Source organism: Pan troglodytes, chromosome 20 (genome assembly GCF_028858775.2).
Source record: "Pan troglodytes isolate AG18354 chromosome 20, NHGRI_mPanTro3-v2.0_pri, whole genome shotgun sequence".
NCBI lineage: Eukaryota > Metazoa > Chordata > Mammalia > Primates > Hominidae > Pan > Pan troglodytes.
In genome coordinates, this window is record NC_072418.2 from 52,354,870 (window position 1) to 52,375,732 (window position 20,863).

The following is a 20,863-nucleotide window of genomic DNA, read 5'->3' on the forward strand; positions in this document are numbered from 1 at the left end:
GGCATTCCAGCCTGGATGACAGAGCGAGAGCCTCTCAAAAAAAAAAAAAAAAAAAAAAAAAAATTGGATTTGAAGTCAACCTTGAGTTCAAATCCCATCTCCGCCACTTACACAATAGGCAACCTTTAAGCATGTGACTTCTCAAGCCTTTACTTTTAGTTTCTTTTTTTTTTTTTTTTTTTTTTGAGACAGAGTTTCATTCTTGTTGCCCAGGCTGGAGTGGAATGGCGCGATCTTAGCTCATCTCAACCACCGTCTCCCGGTTCAAGTGATTCTTCTGCCTCAGCCTCCCAAGTAGCTGGGATTACAGGCATGTGCCACCACGCCTGGCTAATTTTGTTTTTTTGTTGGCTTGTTTGTTTGTTTTAGTAGAGACGGGGTTTTTCCATGTTGGTCAGGCTGGTCTCGAACTCCCGATCTCAGGTGATCTGCCCACCTCAGCCTCCCAAAATGCTGGGATTACAGACATGAGCCACCACGCCTGACCTACTTTTACTTTCAAAGAACTGGAAGAAGGGTATCTGTTCAGTAGGCTTGTTTTGAGGATTGACAGCATTTCACTGAGGGACTAGCAAACAATATGAAGAGACTGAGTTCAGCTTCACATTTAATTCAAGCCCCGTTCCATCCAAGACAGAAAAACATCATCTTAGTTCATTCTGGGCCCACCTAATTTTTTTTAGATTGAAACAAACTCATCAATTGACAATGAAACCTGTCACCACCCCCCACCTCAAGGTGGTATCTAAGTTGCAGGAGACTGATGCAGGAGCCTAGTGCTCTAGGAGGCTGCTGATCCTCACTCAATGTTTCTCCTCTCTGCTGTTCATGAGATTGATGGGTTTTGTCCAAGCGTTTGTCACCACTGTGTGCTGGCATCTACTGTGAGGCCCGCATTGCCTTTGGATCTCTGGACATACCATCTTCTTCATCTTCTGGTGGTGATCCCTTATCTGGGCTGGGACTCTCACTCCACCACTTCCACACCCTTCCAGAGCCAGGGAGGTGGTTTGGCTACTTTCCTGTGAAAGGGAAGAGGCTGGGGTCACTGCCCAAAGCCCCTGCCTCATTTCCCCAGGCCAGGGTGGGTGCTCATGGCGGGGAGATGTGGCTTCTCTGGGGAAAGAGAAACAGGAGAGAGATTCCTCTGTTCTCCCTGAACTGTTAGCAAAGTCCCTGTCCCTCACTCATTTCCCTGAAGGATCCCAAACCCCACCCAGGCCTTGACAGACTGGAGCACACAGGGCTGGGGTGGGCAGAGGTCTGGAGAGGACCCACCAGTGAGGCGTCTTTGCTTTCATAAGAAAGTAGCATCTCTATTATTCTCACACCGTGATGATTCTGAGAGTGCTCTGGGAAGTACACGCAAGGCCTCTCAGATCACAAGACTTCCAGGGCTCTGTGGTTCTCCATCCATACCCTCCACCCCTCATAGCTAGCCCTGGGTTAGGGGAAAACTCTGGGCTCATTTTCAGCCTATTCTCTTCTCTGTCTGTCCTGCATTCCTCCCCCAGCTCTAAGGATCTCTGCCTAGTCCAGGCAGATCATGTATTCCCAAAAAATATATTTGTCCTACATGTGCAGTGTTTTTTACACTGAAATCCAAAATCTTTCTGCTATTTTCTGGCTCTTCCATGAAAACTCACCCCCTTGGGGCAATGGGAATCTCACAGCAGGATGGCTGTACCATGTGAGACATGGAGTGCAGACAGGATATGACAGTTTCTTTCAGAACATCCCTTTTTAAGAATGAAAAACTTGCCAGGCGCAGTGGCTCACGCCTGTAATCCCAGCACTTTGGGAGGCCGAGGTGGGTGGATCACCTGAGATCAGGAGTTCGAGACCAGCCTGGCCAACACGGTGAAACCCCATCTCTACTAAAAATAAAAAAATCAGCCGGGTGTGGTGGCACACACCTGTAATCCCAGCTACTCGGGAGGCTGAGGCAGGAGAATGGCGTGAACCCAGGAGGCGGAGCTTGCAGTGAGCCGAGATTGTGCCACTGCACTCCAGCTTGGGCGACAGAGCAAGACATTGTCTCAAAAAAAAAAGGGGGGGGGGGAGCCAGGAAATGCCCCTCTCGTGGCTCCTTTCAACAGAAGCCTCTCACCCCACCCCCAGAAGCTCTTACATCTCACTGGCCAGAACTGGATGACATAACGCCCCCAGCTGCAAAGGAGCCCAGGATAATATGTGACCTTTTTCAGCCTCTAGAGTGGCAGGTGAACAAGTGAGAAGGGGTGAGAATGGTTGCTGGCTTAGCTAACCAGCTGAGCTTCCTGCATCTGCCAAGATTTCCACCTTGACTCACTCCCATGGCTGGGGCTGGGACCCATCTGCCCTCAGACAGAAAGAGTAGATCCCTCGACAAAAGCAGAAGGAGTAAGCAGGGTAAATAGCAACAAGCAGTCTCATCTCTACCTCCTCCCCACCAGGAAGGCCTGCTGCCAGGTTGAGTGCCTTGAGCAGCATCTGGGACACCCTCGGCCCTCGATAAACTGGAGCTATTCTTGGTTCCCTCCCCTCTACCTTCCCCCTCCACACAGCTGCCTACAGAGCATCTATAGATTGAGTTCTCAAGTTACAGTACAATAATGCTGGAGTAACAAGACACTCAGACACTGAAGATCCAGGCAGCCTTCCTGTGGAGAACCTACAGAGCTGGCTCAGGTTACTGCAGAAGGAGGCAGGAGCAGCTGAGTAACCAGGTTCCCTGCCGAGTGGCCCAGGATCTGGCCTGCAAATCCCTACCAGGTGGACAGATGTTGAGACAGCACTCCTTTCCCGTCCTTCCTCTGCCCTTCACCTGGCAGCCCAGGCCCACTGAGACAGAGGGAGAGCAGCTGACGGAGGACTTGGAGCTGGCTGGAGAGAGGGAGAGGCTGGCCTTGGTATATCCCCTGGAGTGCCAAGAGGAGGCGTGTGGTGAAAGGGAACTCTGGACTGCCTCCATGCCCCAAAGTGCATTTCCCCAGTGACCACCTCACTTTGAAACCCTGTGCAACTTGATAGGTTTTTGGTGCCCCTAAACTTTAGACTGGAATCTGGGCCATTTTATGCTCCGGTCCTATTTCATGGCTGGCATGGGCTGCCCTCTCCGGCCTATTGTTTTCCCAGCTAACTGCCCTCAGCCTTGAAGATTCAGCAATGCCTCCTCAGGAAGCCTGTTAGTGCTCCCATGGTACCCAGGCTGTAGGCCTCACCAGAGCCCACCTCGTGCATTGTTACCTACTTCGGCATCCATCGCCACCTCTAGAACCTAATTCCCTTTGTGTCCCATTCTCACCCAGGGCTGTGTCTGGCTCACATGAGAGTCTGAGGATTATAAACACAGGATTTGGAATCACACAGATTTAGGTTTGAGTCCATTTACCATGTGACCTTGCCAAGTCTCTTAGCCTCTCTACTCCTCTATAAAATTGGAAATGATTATACTATTAATAGGGCAACCAGACTTGGCATTACTCCTGAATGGCACAATTTGATATGTATAGCACCACCCAATCTTGCCAAGAAATTGAACAACAGTCTGGACAAGGCCCTGGATCTACCTACCAGTTTATAAGAAATAATGATAGAGGAAAGTGGTGAACATAACCACAGGGAACAAGAGCGCAATCAGCCTAATCTGAACGCACCAATCCTACAGGACAAGGGACCTGCTTTCTTCCACAGAATGAGGGCCTGAAGAGTACCAGGGTCGGGGTGGAGGGGGCAGAAATTACTGTCAGATTAAAAGAAGTAAGACATTTCAACCAAAAGCAATGATGGACCTTGTTTGGACCCTCAATCAAAGTAAATGTAAAGAAATCTCTGAGACAACCAAAATGAAAAAGGAGCACAGGCCGGGTGCAGTGGCTCACTCCTGTAATCCCAGCACTTTGGGAGACCAAGAAGGGTGGATTACCTGAGGTCAGAAGGTCAAGACCAGCCTGGCCAGCGTGGTGAAACCCCATCTCTACTAAAAATACAAAAATTAGCCAGGTGTGATGGCGCGCGCCCATAATCCCAGCTACTCTGGAGACTGAGGCAGGAGAATCGCTTGAACCTGGAAGGCGGAGGTTGCAGTGAGCCAAGATCACGCCATTGCACTCCAGCCTGGGCAATAAGAGTGAAACTCCTCTCAAAAAAAAAAAAGAAAGAAAGAAAGAAAGAAAAAGGAGCACAAACTTTCTAGTATGAGATGATACTGAGTTATTGTTAATTTTGTTAAGTATGATAGTGGTATTGTGGTTTTGCTAAAGGAAATAAGTCCTCAAGTAGGAGATAAATGCTGGAGTAACTACAGGTGAACTAATATGATGCCTGCAATTTGCTTTAAAGTAATCTACTTAAAACATCTGGAGGAGAGCCGGGTGTGGTGGCTCACACCTGTAATCCCAGCACTTTGGGAGGCGGAGGCAGGTGGATCGCCTGAGGTCGGGAGTTCAAGACCAGCCTGGCCAACATAGTGAAACCCCATCCCTACTAAAAATACAAAATTAGCTGAGCGTGGTGGCACATGCCTGTAATCCCAGCTACTTGGGAGGGTGAGGCAGGAGAATAACTTGAACCCGGGAGGCAGAGGTTGCAGTGAACCAAGATCATGCCATTGCATTCCAGCCTGGGCAACATGAGGGAAACTCCGTCTCAAAAAAAAAAAATTAGCTGGGTGTGGTGGCAGGTGGCTGTAATCCCAGCTACTAGGGAGGCTGAGGCAAGAGAATCACTTGAACCCAGAAGGCAAAGATTGCAGTGAACCAAGATGCGCGCCAGCCTGGGCAACAAAAGCAAAACTCTGGCTCAAAAAAAAAAAAAAAATCTGGAGGAGAAACATCTCAGTTTAAACAAAACCGAGAAAATGCATATAATTATTGAAGCTGGGTGATAGATAATGTGGATAACAGGCTGCTTATATTGTTCTTTTGATTTTAAAATTGGGGATAAGAAATGAGTCGACACATGCAAAATGCTCAGTAAGTGTTAGCGATTATTAACCTATCTAATCTTTACAGCAATCCCATAAAGTAGGTCCTAGTTAAGCTCCGTTTTGTTGTTGTTGTTGTTTTTTCCTGAGATAGTCTCGCTCTGTCGCCCAGGCTGGAGTGCAGTGGTGCGATCTTGGCTCACTGCAACCTCCGTCTTCCCAGTTCAAGCATTTCTCCTGCCTCAGCCTCCTGAGTAGCTGGGATTACAGGCACGCACTACCATGCCCAGCTAATTTTTGTATTTTTTAGTACGGACGGGGTTTCACCATGTTGGCCAGGCTGGTCTTGAACTCCTGACCTTGTGATCCGCCCGCCTCAGCCTCCCAAAGTGCTGGGATTACAGGCGTGAGCCACTGCGCCTGGCCTAGCTCCATTTTTATAGATGGGGGAGCCACACTCAAAGAAATTAAAGCTGTGGTCCCACTGGAATGGTTGGAGGAATTAAATGGGTTAAAACATATGAAGTGCTTAGCATGAGGCCTGATGTATATCAATCAAGTGTTTAGCAAATATCTGCTGTTAATTTTGACATTACCATTTGCTGAAATGAACGTGACCAGCCATTCCTTCTTCTAGAACGGGAAGCTGCTTGCCGAGCGGGATGGAGTGAAGAAGAGAAGTCAGGAGCTGGCCATGGAGAAGGACACTTTGAAGGTGCCACTCCTTCCTAGTGCCTGACAACTTTCCACCACCCCAGGGCCATTTTTCCCATTTCCGGTTTTAGTGACTGCAGCCTGATAAGGGCAGGGTCTTCCATCAAGCTGTCAGGCTCCCAGGACCACCCAGGCATCCCTAAAATCCCTGAAGTCCTGGAACATCTCAGGAGGCTGAGTACATGGGGGTGCGAGAGAACAGGTGGGGCCAGGTGGAAGGCAGGACCAAGGGGAGTCCTGGGAGGCTGGATGGATGGACCGGCTCCTTTCTTGGCAGCGGCAGCTCTTTGAGTGTGAACACCTCATTTGCCAACGAGACACCATCCTCTCTGAGGTAAGGGGCCCGGGGAGGGAAAGAGATTTGCCTTCCATGTGCACCAGCCACTTCCTGCCCCTGGTCTAGAAAGGGAAGTCCTACTTGGGTCTGATCCTTGGATGTGCAGCTGGAGAGACTGGAGGGTTTCCCCAGGTCCCGAGTGTGACCCCTCAGGGATCCAGAAGCCCTTCTGCCCGGTGCTCTCCCTTGCGCCCCAGCTCTTCCCTCAAGCTCACCCTGTCCCTTAACCCCCCAGCCAGTCCCCCCGCCACCACCACCCCCAGTGTCTTTGGGGAACTGGTCCCAGTCTCATTTGGCTTTCGGCTTTCCTAGCGCACTCGCCATGTGGAGAGCCTGGCCCAGACCCTGGAAGAATACAGAGTGACGACGCAGGTAACTCAGCGGCCCTCGCCACCCACCGCGGCCCTCGCCACTTCTCTTTTGCCATCTCTGGGACTTGCTGCCTCTCCTCCTCGTGCCTCTTTCTCTGTCGGTGGCCACATCTTGCTTCTTCCATCCTTAATGTATGACTGTATGACTGTATGTCTCCCCCTCTGTTTCTGTATCTGCCTTTTCACTTTTTCTCTGTTCCTTCCATTCACTTTCATTCTCTGTGGGTGTCTTCTCACACACCTCCTCTCCTTATTTTTTTTTTTGAGACGGAGTCTTGCTGTCGCTAGGCTGGAGTGCAGTGGCACAATCTCGGCTCACTGCAACCTCTGCCTCCCAGGTTCAAGCGATTGTCCTGCCTCAGCTTCCCAAATAGCTGGGACTACAGGTGCACGCCAGCATGCCCAGCTAATTTTTGTATTTTTAGTAGAGACGGGGTTTCACCATGTTGGCCAGGATGGTCTTGATCTCTTGACCTCGTGATCCACCCCCCTTGGCCTCCCAAAGTGCTGGGATTACAGGCGTTGAGCCACCACACCCAGCCTCCCCTCCTTATCTTTATGTGTCTCTGCGAGGCTCGTGTGGGTTCCTGTCTCTGCCTCTAGGTCTAGGCTGTCTGTCTCCCTAGGCAAGTCTTCTCTGTTTGGCTCTGGTCTTTACCAGTCTCTTAGCCTTCATGTTTCTCTTGCCTGTCTGTGAGTCTGTTTCCATCTATGTCTCATTTTTTCATGCATCTCTGCCTCTGCCTTCCTTCTTTTAATTTTCTTGGCTGTGCTTTTTTTTTTTTTATTTCTTTTTTGAGATGGAGTCTGGCTGTGTCACCCAGGCTGGAGTGCAGTGGTGCAATCTCGGCTCACTGCAACCTCCACCTCCTGGGTTCAAGCGATTCTCCTGCCTCAGCCTCCCAAGTAGCTGGGACTACAAGCGCGTGCCACCATGCCCGGCTAATTTTTTGTATTTTTAGTAGAGACATGGTTTCACCCTGTCAGCCAGGATGGTCTCGATCTCCTGACCTTGTGATCTGCCCGCCTCGGCCTCCTGAAGTGCTGGGATTACAGGCATGAGCCACTGCGCCTGGCCTCTTGGCCTGTGCTTTAGCTTCTGGATTCCTGTTGCTCGCTCTCTTTGGCTTCCTAACATTCTGTCATGGCTTTCTTCCCCTTGTCCCTAGGCAGTATGTGTCTGGGGAGCCCAAAGTAGTCAGGAAAGGGGAAAGAACCCTGGAAGAGGAGCCCAGAGGTGGATGGGAGGGTGGGAAAAATGCAGAGCCAAATGTGCTCCCCACTTCCTCCTTTGCAGGAACTGAGGCTGGAGATTTCACGACTGGAGGAGCAGCTGAGTCAGACCTATGAGGGGCCCGATGAGTGAGTGGAATTTCAAGGGGTAGGAGGAGGCAGGAGGGGAGCCTAAGGGCAGGGACACCCTGGCCTCCAGCCCCAAGGTGGGCAGGGAAGGGAGGCCAGCATGAGCTGACTGAGTGACCACCAGGCACAGAGGCCATCTTCCTCCCTCCTTCCTGTGTGGCCAGGCTACCTGAAGGGGCCCAGCTGAGAAGAGTGGGCTGGACCCAGCTGCTACCCCCATCGCTGGGCTTGGAGATCAAGGCCATTCGACAGGTGGGCCTAACACCCCTGGAATAAGCTGCAGGCTACCAAGGCAGAATCTCCAAACATCTCCCTACTCTGATCCTCACACCAGCCTAGCCCTAACCCACATTGCTGCCAGAGGCTCCCATCGCAACCTTAGCTTTTCTCTAACTCTCTCTACCTCGGATCCTAACCCCAAACCCACTGCCAGACCCAGGCCTGTGCCAGACCCCAGTCTGATCCAGCTTTGACTCACCCCTATCTCGTCTCCCTCCATGACCATCTCACTCCTTAACTTCATCTCGAACCTAGACCTTGGTCCTGGCACCAAATCCTCCCCTGTTCCTGCTTCTGCCCACTCCCCAACCCCAGCCCCACACCAGCCCTTTTCTATCTCTCATCCTATTTTCAGCCGCACACCTAAACCTATTTCTATCTCTGACCTTGTCTTCTACCTTAATATGGCTCTCCCTGACCTCGGAAACAACTTCTGTCCCAGAAACAGGAAGTGGCAACTGCTGATCTCTCCAACCCTCTGTGTGGGCTGTGGCAGTGGGAGGAAGTCATCCATGAGACCAGTGAGGAAACTGAGTTTCCATCTGAAGCCCCAGCTGGGGGACAGGTGAGCACAGGAAAAGCTCTGAAGTCCAGGAGCTGGAAAGGGGCCAGGAGCTCCAGGTGCCGCCCTGGCCAGCCCATTCACTCACACTTTTGCTTGTTCCCCATTTGATGAGAAAATGTTAATTGAGGGCCCAGTGTGTGCTGGACACCCAGTCACAAGCCAGACCAGACACCACCCCTACCCCAGGGACTGACCTGCCAGCGTTGTAGACAAAGGTGAACCAAGCAAACACACAAGTTGCACTGTGGCTTTTATTGTTGGTTTGTTTTTTAGAAAACACTCTCGGGAATTACATTATTTAAAATCGTACTACTGTAGGAAGGGAATAAGTAAGTTGTTTATTCCAGCATTTTAAGGATATATTAAGCATTTATGTTTCAAATATTAGCACCTTTAAGAAAAGCCAGCAAGCTCACTATGACATCTTTAACTCAGCAATAACCATTGGGGTTTTTTTTGTTTTTTGTTTTTAGAGACAGGATCTTGTCTTATTCTGTTGCCAAGGCTGGAGTGAACTTGACTAACTGCAGCCTCAATCTCCTGGATAAGCAATCCTCCCACCTCAGCCTCCCGAGTAGCTGGGACTACAGGAACACACCACCATGCCTGGCTTTTTTTTTTTTTTTTTTTTTTTTTTTTTTTTTTTGAGATGGAGTCTCACTCTGTCACCCAGGCTGGAGTGCAGTGGCACGATCTCAGCTCACTGCAACCTCCACCTCCCAGGTTCAAGCGATTCTCCTGCCTCAGCCTCCCAAGCAGCTGGGATTACAGGCACCTGCCGCCACACCTGGCTAATTTTTGTTTTTTTTTTTTTAGTAGAGACGGGGTTTCGCCATGTTGGCCAGGCTGGTCTTGAACTCCTGATCTCAGGTGATCTGCCCGCCTCGGCCTCCCAAAGTGCTGGGATTACAGGCATGAGCCACCATGCCCAGCCTTTTTAAAATTTTTTTGTAGAGTTGAGATCTCACTGTGTTGCCCAGACTGGTCTCAAACTCCTGGGCTCAAACTGTCCTCCTACCTCAGCCTCCCAAAGTGCTGGGATTACAAGCATGAGCCACTGCACCTGGCTTTTTTTTTTTTTAACTAATTAATTTATTTTGAGACAGTCTCCCTCGCTTCTCTGTTGCCCTGGCTGGGGTGCAGTGGCATTATCACAGCTCACTGCAGCCTCAGTCTCCCTGGACTCAGGTGATCCTCCCATCTCAGCCTCCCAAGTAGCTGCAACCACAGGCATGTGCCACCATGTGTAGCTAATTTTTCTATTTTTTGTAGAAATGAGGTCTCCCTGTGTTGCCCAGTCTGGCTGAACTCCTGGGGTCAAGTGATCCGCTTACCTCAGTCTCCTAGAGTGCTGGGATTACAGGCATGAGCCACTGCTCTGGGCTCTCTCTCTCTTTTTTTTTTTTTCTTTTAAAGAAAATTTGTAAATAGCTCTATAAACAAGCTGTATTGTCTTGAGAACTGCACCACTTCAAAGCTCTTTGCCATCCTTAAGGAGAGACTCATTTCTCTGATCACTTTTTCCCTGGTTTGAGAAAAGCTTCTGTTTCTCTTTGACACCAGAGCTTGTTTGGGTTCTCATTTAACTCTCCCAGTATCTCTGTAAGGCAGGCATCCTCATCTTGTTACTCATGGGAAACTGAGGCTCAGGGAGAAATCACATGCCAGTGGTCACACAGCTTGTTGGGGACAGAGCCTCATCCCTCAGAAGTGTAGGTTAGATTGGGCTTCTGCTTTGAGCTGTCAGATGCCCCTGAGAGACAGGCTTGTCAAGGGGAAGACCGAGCCAGGCCTCAGAGTGCAACCTGCGATGGGCCCAGGGATACAGAGCTGAGTCCCTTGGGGCCGGGCCTCTCAGTGCTCAAGGCCTGATAGGAGAGACCCTGCAAATGGGTTGCCGCAGTGCAGAATGATCATTGTGCTAGAGGTGGGGGATGGGCCTGTGGGAGCCCAGAGAAGGGGTATCTGTGTCAGGTCAGAGATTGGGGAAGATATTGAAGGAAAACTGATACTTGAGTGGAAGGAAGGAAGGAAGGATGGAAGGAGGGAGGGAGGGAAGGAGGGAAGGAAGGAAGGAAGGAAGCCAGCCTTCGAAGCACTAGCACAGCCTGTGCAAGGCCTTGGCATAAAATCATGATATACTTGAGGAGCAGAGGGTAGCTAGGGGTGACTAGTGAGAGATGAGGCCGGGGCCAGATCATGAAAGGAAATCTCTGACAAGCTAACAGATTGGACTTTTCTTCATAAAGCCACAAGAAGGGTGGGGTCAGCTCCGGGCTTAAAAAGATCCCTCTGGGACCATGTGAGGGACCTACTGGAGGCAGGGAGGAGGCTGGAGCAATGGAGATGAAGCCTGAGCCAGGCCAGGGCCTTAGGGATGGAGGAAAAGGGACACAGACATAATTGGGGTGGAGGGACAGAGCAGGGGTCAGACAGGATGTGGGTGATGGGGAGGGAGGAAAGGAGGCAAGAGTTGGAACTTGTGACCTTGTGAGGTGAAATCTTGACGGATGTCTGGGGGCTGCCTGGAAGAGTTGGGTGCACCAGCCTGGAGCTCGAGGATTGCGTTTAGAAAACAATGGCAAGTTGGTTGCTGAGGTCAAGGGCAATGCCGATACGTCTCTGGAGAAACCGAGAGGTACTTGGGTCCTGAGGGAGAGCAGATGGACCCAGCCCAAGTCTGGGAACCTGGGATGAGAAGGCGGTTGGACCGGGAAATGCTGATCTCCTCTGGGACCCAGATAAGTGTACGAGATCTGTGGAACATCCAGGAAGTTTAGGCGACTGGGACTCCTGGGTCCTGTCAGGGAAGGGGGCTTGGTGGCATCGAGAACAACCCTTTGGTTTTTGGCTTCTGCCCTTAGGGGGCTAATAGGGCCATCCTCATGTAGGGGAGCACAAGAGGAGGGCAGGTTGTAGAAGGTGGTGAATTCATGTGTAGGTTGTAGCCTGGAAGACCTTTTGTATATGGGGTCTGGGACCGGCGGGGGAGACAGTGGGCACTGTTAGGGTTGGAGCTTTGAGTGAGAAGAATCAGAGAAGAACTAACCTTTTTGTTTCCACAGAGAAACTTCCAGGGAGAGCCAGCGCACCCTGAAGAAGGAAGGAAGGAGCCATCCATGTGGTAAGGAGCTGAGCCATCCGTCTGCCTCAGGGTGACACCTTATTCACAGCTGTTTAGAGTAGGAGGACTGGATGCGCCCTGAGGGGGTCGGCATTCATTCATTCACTCCTTCTTCACGTCTTCCGGGAGCAGACCCTGGGCCTGTCGGCCAGGAGATGAGGCCTGGCCCTGCCCTCAGGTCTAGGAGGAGATCTGGTTCCTGACCCTGCCTTGGGGGAGGGCTCCCAGCGAGGCCGCCACGCCTGAATGGGGTGAGGGGGGGCCTCTGGAATCAGCGTGGATTCAGATTCCAGCTCAGGTACTTTGCAGTCAGGCTGGTGTAAGCATTTGGTTGTATGCCGTGAAGTCCCAGCCCTGTGATTGGGATGTGATTGTTAGGAGGCTGTGTCCAGGCCTCTGAGGATGGAGAACGCACTAGATGACTGGGCCCACCCTCCTCCGGGGCCCTGGCCTTGGGGCCTCTGGTTTCCTGTGTTGCTTCCCTCTCCCCCTCCCCTCTTTCAGGCTCCCAGCTGCGGCTACTAATGAGGCTGCCTGCCAAGGCCTTTAATTGGACTTGTCTGGGAAGAGCTGAGATTGGGCGGGATGGGAGCTCTGGAGCTATGACCTCCCTCTGCGTCACAAGAGAAAGGAGGGGAGAAGGGGCTGAGCAGTAGTGGAAGTGGGGGAGGCAGGTGCCATGCGAGTTTCCAGAGGTCAGGGGCAGTTTGATCCACAGGTTGGAAAGCTGGGAGTGAGGAAGGTGGTGAATACAACGGCCCCTAAATGTAGCCAGCTGTGAGGGCTTGGACCTTGAGAGGGGTTGGGTCCCAAGTAGAAGTTTCAGGGGATCAGATAGTGTATGTCTGACTGGGGCCTAAGAGCCTGGATCCTTTATCGCGTGGGAGCACAGCTATATTCCTGAGGGTATCTCTGAGGGTTTTGGGTCTGAAGCTGGTGATGGTGGCAACTGCAGGGCTGGATCTCTGGTCCCCAGTGAAGGCAGTGGCTGGTGGTGTGGATGGCTGGGTCTCTAAGGGGCATTCAGGCTGGGCAACTTGAGGCCTGAGTCCCCAAAGCAGCATTTCAGGGACTCAGATGGCTGTGACCCTAGGAGGGGCCTCCCTAGGAGCCTCCCGCCGAGGCAGGGTCAGGAGCCAGATCTCCTCCTAGACCGAGACTCGCTGAGGGAAGGGCCAGGTCTCATCTCCTGGCCTACAGGCCCAGGGTCTACTCCCGGAAGATGGGAATGAATGAGGGGCATGCTAACCCCTCAGGGCTCTTCCAGTCCTCCTGGAAGAGGGGCTTGCACCTAAGAGGATTAGGCATGGGGAAGAGCTCCAACAGTTGAGTTCTGTGGGCTGGGAGGTCTGAGTTGGAGTCCCAGTCCTCAGAGAGCACCCAGTGACAGTCATTGAAAAATGGCTCAACCCACTAGACAGGAAGGGGGTTTCGACACGTGCTCTGGGGTCTTACAGAGGCCTGAATCTCTGGTATTTTGGAGGGTGAGAGAGCCAGAAGCCTCAGTTCCCAGCTGGGGGATCTGCTGGGGAAGTAGTGGCTGAGAAAACCAATCTGAGATGAAGAGGCCCCCTTATTCTTTTAGTGGTTCACAGACCCTTTGGGTAATTTGGTGAAAATTCCTGTGAAAAATACATATGCAGGACACCCCCCAGGCCCATCCATGCTGCCTGGCCTGTGCTAAGACCCCCTGCTCCAAGGCTTGTCTCCCAGCCCATAGTAGGCAAAGGGAACCAGGGAGAAGAGGACGAAGCCAGCAGTGACTTTGTTGGCCCTCAGGTTGACCAGAAGAGAGGAAGAGGAGGATGCAGAGAGCCAGGTCACGGTAGGCAGTCCCCAGCACCCCTCCCCAGTCCCCATCCACTCCACACCCACAGAGGCTGAGTCGTTTCAACTCTTCCCAAGCCCCAGCCTCACACTCCAACTCCTCAGGAGCAGAGAGAAAAATCATTTGGCCAAGAGATAACAAGGCCTTTGCTGTAGCTAATGAGAGCGATGGTGAGGTGGGGGGAGGCCTGGAGGCTAGTGGGCGGCCAGGCTGCTCCCAGGGGACCCTCCCAGCAACACACACAGGGCTGCAGCCACCACACCGCAGGCCTCATAGACGTGGCTACACCCCCGGATTGCATAAATGCACACGCACATGCGCCCACACTCGGGAGAGGTTGGGCCAGCCCTCCCCAGCCAGCCTCAGAACTCCCTGGGGGCGCAGTGCCCACAGCCCCCCTGCCTGCAGCCACACAGGCCAGTTCCTCTGCTCCTCAGAGCCCAGTGCCCGGTGGGGGTTAAGATTTCCATTCTCAGGCAAGGACAGGGAAAGAAACTTGGTAAGGAGAGGTGAGAAGCCCTCAGTTGTGAGCTGAGGAATGCAGGAGCTGGGCTGGAGTCTGCCTGTTGTGGGTCAGGCACTGTCAGGGCCCCTGGGGCTCTTCAGGGTCCAAACCGGCCAAGATGGCTGCCTCCAGGACACTCAGCTCCCAGCACCCTGGCCCCGAAGCCCACCTCCTTTGACATACTACACTCCCTTGCAGAGACTGGGGCTCCACCTCAGCTTCCTCACAGCTCACATGGGCATAATCTCTTCCTTGCTCCCAGGATGGGGAGGAGGGTTAAGGACTATGTCATAAAGGGCCTGGGTCCCTGCCTGGCACAGCAGGTGGTAGAGGTGAAGATATTGACTGTGATTGGTGTTCTGTTTTTATTTACTGCCATTATCATTGTCATTCATCATCCTCATCTGTGTTAAAAAGGTGTGGGGGTAGGAAGGCCAGAGACCCATAGAGGGGAGGCCCTTCGGGGGAGACATGGGGGATGAGGCGGTGCAGTGGGTGGGGCCTGGCCCTGGAGGAACAGCTGGGGCTTTGATCTTTGAATCTTCAGATGAAGTGTTGGAATTAATCAGTGAATTTAGTGTGGTTTGCTGGGTGAAAGGTCAAAATAAAAAATCATATTTCAGTATAGCAACCATGAGCAATTAGAAAAATAAATTTGTAATTATACCATTTATAATGGCATGGTGTTTTGTTTTTGGTTTTTGTTTTGAGACGGAGTCTTGCTCTGTCGCCAGGCTGGAGTGCAGTGGTGCGATCTCGGCTCACTGCAAGCTCCGCCTCCCAGGTTCACACCATTCTCCTGCCTCAGCCTCCCAAGTAGCTGGGATTACAGGCACGTGCCACCATGCCCGGCTAATTTTTGTATTTTTAGTAGAGACGGAGTTTCGCCATGTTGGCCAGGTTGGTCTCCATGTCCTGACCTTGTGATCCGCTCGCTTCAGCCTCCCAAAGTGCCGGGATTACAGGCATGAGCCACTGCGCCTGGCCTGTAATGGCATGTTTTTAATTAGTAAAGCGCCTGCCGATTCTGGCATAGGCAGGAAGACAGGATTCTTCATGAGGCCCAGCACAGGGGTGGGCACCTGTAGAAGATGTGGTCTCTGCCCTCAGAGAGCTGAGATACTTCCAGAATCCAATGGAAAACGGAGGTGATGATATTGAATAGCTCACACAGACATTGAGCACTCACTATGTACCAGACGCTGTCCAAGCTATTGCCCCCGCCTTTTTTTTCCTACATTCACTCATTTAGTCTCCATGTTAACCCTATGAGGTGGGGACATCCCTGGCCAGCAGATGGGGAAAGAGCAGCACGGAGAGGTGTGGTGACATGCCAAGGACCCTCAGCCAGAAGCTGGCAGAAATGGGAACCCGACCTGGCAGCAGAAGTGCACTCACTTATCTCCTGAGCTCCACCACTTTCTATGTGGCCACTTGTGTCCAGTGGGCTGACCTGAGCACCTCTCAGTCCAGAACCCGGTGCCTCCAACGCATCTCTTCTGTCCTTGCAGGCTGATCTCCCTATCCCTCTAGGAGACCCTCGCCCTGGAGACATCCCAGAAAACCCTCCAGAGAGGTAATAGGACCCACAGGGTCCGGGAGGGACACTGGGGGCAAGGAAAAACCCAGTGGTGATTCCCTCCTTCACCCCAGCAGACCTGCGTGGCGGGAACTCCAGCAAGCCCTGGTGCCTGTGATGAAAGAGCTGGTCCCAATCAGGAGGAGGGCCTGGGGCCAGCTCTGCCTGCCCCCACAGCGGCTCAGGTGTGCCCCCAGGCGTCTCCAGAAGGAAGGAGGTGGTCTGACCTTGGGAAGAGCAGGGGCTGCCCAGACCCTGCCCTAAATGCTCTCCCACCTCCCCACCAGAGTCACTCGACATCCACTGATCCCAGCTCCTGTCCTGGGCCTGCTGCTGCTGCTGCTGCTCTCTGTCCTGCTGCTTGGCCCGTCCCCACCTCCCACCTGGCCCCACCTCCAGCTCTGCTACCTCCAGCCCCCTCCAGTGTGAGAGGCTCCACTTGCCCCTCAGAGCAGTGTCTAGCTCAATAAATCCCCTGGCCCTCTCTCCACTGGGATCCCCATTGTTAGTCCACTGTTGCGCAGGCTTACCCTAGATAGAGTACAGGGGATCCACATCCCTGTATTTTTATGTGAAGTCTCCTAGTTTTTTAATGTTGACATTTCTTAACAATAGCAAAACTCCCCCAGTAATGGATTAAGCACTAAGGATTATTCCCTCACAAAACAAGCCTGGCGAGGGCAGCTGTGGGCACACAGCTAAGTCTCGGTTGCCTTGGGGTCAGGGCCTCAGTGATTCTCCTGTCCCCTCCCTCATGCTCAGGAGTTGGCAGTTGTAGCTTCCTACATCACATCTGCGGGAGACGGAAATTTCTTCCTTCCTTTTTATAAAGAGAGGCAGTAGCCTCAGTGTGCAGTGGGTAGATTCAAATCATATTCATAATAAAAGAGAAGCAGTTGCCTGCCCAGAGCCACCAGCAGACTTGTGTTTGTTTCACTAGCCAGACTGTTTGGTGTGACCACCCTTAACTGTAAGGGAGGCTGGGAGACCTGGGAGGTCAAGTACCTCTGCGGGGACTGGGTACATTGAAAGTGCCTTGCCACACACCTCATTCACACTGAAAAACACTGCAGGCCATGGACCTAACAAACACTTTGGGAGTCACCTACACACCACCACCAGTGTGCAGCTGCTGAGTGGCCTTGGCATGCATCGCCAAGCTGCTTCGAAGGGCTCCAGGATACCTCTTCTCCTTGATTCCTTTCTCCTTCCTACCTTCTCTACAGCTCTGCCTTGCCCTCCCCCAATAGGATCCTGACTCTGTCCTGCCACCCTTCCATGGGTAGCAGCCTAGGTTGACCCAGTCCTAACTGCATCCTAAGTCAATAAAGAACAATCTTCTTGGGCGGGGCACGGAATCACTTGAACCCGGGAGGCGGAGGTTGCAGTGAGTGGAGATTGTGCCACTGCACTCCAGCCTGGGAGACAGAGTGAGACTGTGTCTTAAAAAAACAACCAAAAAAAAAAAATTAAAAAAACACATGCGAGACCCCAACCCCTCCCTCTTATTCACATGGACCATCTGCATGGTGCAGCTCTGAGGCATCATTATGCTGTAAGCCCCTTCCCAGCTGGAGTAAAGCTGAGGACACGAAAGGGAAGCAGATGGAGTCTGAGAAGCCTACCCTACTCCCGAAAAAAATACATGATTGGGCACCCACTCTGTGTGGCATGTGGCCCATGGTATTATGCAGGGAATGCCCCAAGCTTTGCCTGCCTCATAGCACCGCCAGCAAGATCCTTACACCATGGCTCCAACGCTCCCTGTAAACAACAAGAGTGGACACCCAGGATGGCTGGCCCCAGGGTGGGAGGGCGCTGAGCTAGGCACTTTGAGATATGTATTTAATCTTCACCTCAACACTAGGAAGTAGATGGTGCTATTATTGCTTTACAAATGAAGACACTGAAGCACAGAGAAGTTAAATGACTTGACCTAGATGTCACAGCTAAAAATTAATGAGAGTTGGGATCCAAACTCAGTCTGAGTCCAGTTCAGCAAATGAACTCACACGGTGGCTGTCTACTGTTTGTAGCAGCCTATGAGTTGAACATCCTTCCTTGCCTGGGAAAATCCCAAGATAGGAAGGAGACAGGGCCCCACCTTCAACCAGGAGAGTCAAAGGAGGGTCCCCTTCCCCAGCTCCCAGGGGGTTGGGCTGCTATGACAGGCAGTGTGTGGGGCCCATGCCCATCCCTGTGGCCAAGGAGAAGGATCACGAGATTGGCAGCCCCACCAGACCCTCCAGTCACAGCTGTCAAAGGCAGCAGCAACTCTCTACAGAAAAAGGAGGACAGGGATGTGGACCAGGCACACACCAGAGATGTCCTCTAGAGTGCAAATGGCAAACAGGAAAAGCAGCAGGGTGCCATTTATTCATTCAACAAATATTTGTTCATCATCTCTTTGCAACAGCTAGACCTTAGAAGATGAAGCTGTAGAGGAAAGCAGGACCTCCAACATCAAGCTGAGGAGCTTAGATTTTCTCCTGAGAATGATGGGGCTTTGGGAGGTTGTATTGCTTGTTTGTCTTTGGTTTTTTACATTTTAATTGAGGCGCAGCTTACATACAGATAGGCAGACAAATCTTAAGTATCAGCTGGATAAACTTTTGTGTACTTATATACCCATGAAAATCACAGCCCAGGTCAAGATAGTAGACAGTTTCAGCACCCCAGATGCTTCCTTGGAGAGTTTTGAGCAAGGGAGGGACAGAATCGGACCTATTTAAAGACAGATGGAGGTAGCTGCAGGTCCTGTGAGAGCCCAGAAAAGGCAACTGATTCGGCTTGGAGGTTACAGGATTCTTTCCAGACAAGTGACATTTGTGTTTAGTCTTGAAAGATGGGTAAGGTTTGGGTTACAGTCAGCAGGGGCCCAGGGAGGGTGTCATAGAGGTGGGAAAGAGACCAGTGTGTGTGGAGAGCCATAGGCGGCATCCTGTTGCTGGATTTAAAAAAAAAAAAAATTTTTTTTTTTAAAGATTTGGAGCCTGGGAGGGATTGAAGGCTACAGAGTGGTGGGAAATAAGAGAGGTAGGCAAGAGCCCATGAAGGGATTTGAACACCAGCTTGAACTTTATTCCCTAGTGCTGGTAAAAGGGTTGTGAGCAAGGGAAGGCAGAACTCTGGGTAGGAAGAAGAGCATTCAGGGCCTGTGGAGGAGATGAATGAATGAAGGGGATGAGAATGGAGGCCAGCAGGTGGGGAGGAGTCTGGGGCTGTGGTCCAGGTTAGAGAGAATGAGGCCTGAGGCAGGGCATGTGGGTGGAGAGGAGGGAAGAGCAGAGCCAGGGCAGGGTGGGAGGGACCGGGCTGGAGACTGACAAGCTGTGAAGGATGACGAAAGGGGCAGGACAAGGACAACCCCTGGGACCTGGCCCAGTGACTAGTAGACAGTGGAGCCATTCCCAAGATAGGGAACCCATGATAAGGAGTGAGTTCAGAGAAAGACTCAGTTCATTTAGGGGCTGGAGTCCTGAGCCCTGAGCTCCCAGGCTGGAGAAGGGGGTCTGGGTGTTGTCAGCTGTGGGTGGTGGTAGAAGCTGTGGGGACTGCTGAATTTGCTTGAGAGTAGAGTGGGGAGGGAGGAGGCTCCAGACACCATTTTGAGCAAAACCTCAAATGTTCTGATACGGATCGGGAAGAAAATAGAGTGTGGGAAGAGACCAGGCCAGTACCCAGCTACCAGGCCCGCGGGGAAACAGGAGGAGGCTCTTCATAGGGTCTTTGTGAGGTTAAAAGAGCTAATACAAGCACAGCACTTAGAAGAGCGCCTGCCATATAGCAACTGCTCATTCACATTTTCATTCCATCTCTCCATGAGAGTAGCGGAAAAGTCTAGATTTTTGAAATTGCACATACCTGGATTCCAGTTATTCTTTTGTCGCTTAGTAGCTCTAACAACTTAGGAAAATTCCTCCTGACTTTCAGTCTTATTTGTAAAATTAGGCCAACTCCAGATAGTTTTGAGGAATGCAGTCTTTCCTATGTTATTCGGAATGACAGAGAAACAGTCCCGCCCCCACAGTCCAAGGGCCAATTAGGGCTCGGTCCGCCTCCCGAAAATGCAAATTTTGGGACGCCTTGCCAAACACGCGCGGCGGCCCCGCTTCCCGCGCAGCAGACGCGGCCAGCTCCACTGTCTTCTTTAAACCAATGAGAGCGCGGTCCGCACGAACGGCGCCCCAGGCGCGCTGATCTAGCCCTCTGCGGACCACCGGGTTGCCATGGTTACCACTGAGGGGCGGAGCTGAAGGGCAGGCTGGACCTCCGGGGAGAGAGACAGATTTCGATTGGCTCTTTTCTCGCTTCACCTGCAGCCCAGGTATCTTCCCGCCCTTTCCCTGTCCTTTTTGGAGCCTGACGCCTGCTCCTTTCTCTTCTCCTGACCCAGCCTGGCGCCCCGAAGATCTCTCGAGAAGGAGACCTGAAGTCAGAAAACCCTGAAAAAAATTGCTGGACGCTGCTGTGAGAAGAGGAAACCCTTTTCAAATAAAAGCGTTTTGCTACGTAACGGGCGCTGTGCTGAAGTCTTATGAAGTATCCTCGTAACAGATGAAGAAAAGGAGACACAGAGACTGACGTCAAGAAGGCTTTCTCAGTACTACGCAGCTAGATTTGGAGGACCCTGGGTTTGGATGCTAGGGCTGCCTCACACCAGAGCCCGCGATCTTTCCACTGTGCCTGGGGAGAAGTCTGGAAGTGATGGGAGGGAGGAACAGCGAAATTCAAAGATGAGAGCTGATGGAGAGACAGATAGAAACCTAACGGAGAAAAGAAAAGGAAGATATGAAGGAGTCAGGCAAAGGAAAAAGGGAAAAAGAAAGTGATGGAGAAGGGAAGGAAGAGTTTCAGAGGCAGAAGGAGAATAGAGAGAGGAGGCAGAGATTCCCAGAAGACCAGAAAGCCAAAAGGGTGAAAGGGGAGATAACCACAAGGACCCAGGGAGACGGGGACACATACCCAGAGAGGAAAGAGACCCAGAGAAAGGGACAGAGACGGAGGAGGACAGAGACCTTGGAGATTACAGAGAACCAGAAAGAAGGGGACAGAGATGGGGGTTGGGAGGGACAGGGGCCCAGAATGAAAGGAGGGGGCAGAGGGGGGGTGGGGGGCGATAGGGAAGCAGAGATCCAGAAATAGGAAAGAAGCCAGCTTCCTGGACAAAGACAGGCAGAGAAACGGAATTGAGGAAAGAAAATAGAGTGGGGACTGAGGGGAGAGATGCCAGAGTGGCCGACACAGAGTCCTGTCTCTTTTCTACCCCCCATTTCAAGCCCCGCGCCCCCAA

General features: G+C 52.0%; 1 protein-coding gene across 35 annotated transcripts in view; it reads left to right on the plus strand.

The window, feature by feature from the left end:
* The window catches only part of KASH5 (KASH domain containing 5), a 28,468-nt gene extending 11,982 nt beyond the window's left edge, over positions 1-16,486 (plus strand). For 10 of the 35 annotated variants that reach the window (XM_063800259.1, XM_016934079.4, XM_063800272.1 and 7 more), the window contains 11 exons: positions 5,544-5,621; positions 5,898-5,954; positions 6,270-6,329; positions 7,626-7,690; positions 7,855-7,942; positions 8,412-8,534; positions 11,600-11,658; positions 13,438-13,483; positions 15,503-15,567; positions 15,645-15,755; positions 15,858-16,479. In XM_063800259.1, the coding sequence (XP_063656329.1) occupies positions 5,544-5,621; positions 5,898-5,954; positions 6,270-6,329; positions 7,626-7,690; positions 7,855-7,942; positions 8,412-8,534; positions 11,600-11,658; positions 13,438-13,483; positions 15,503-15,567; positions 15,645-15,755; positions 15,858-15,999 (894 nt within the window). In that variant the 3' untranslated portion in view covers positions 16,000-16,479. 35 annotated transcript variants of the gene reach the window in all.
* The last annotated feature ends 4,377 nt before the right edge of the window (positions 16,487-20,863 follow it).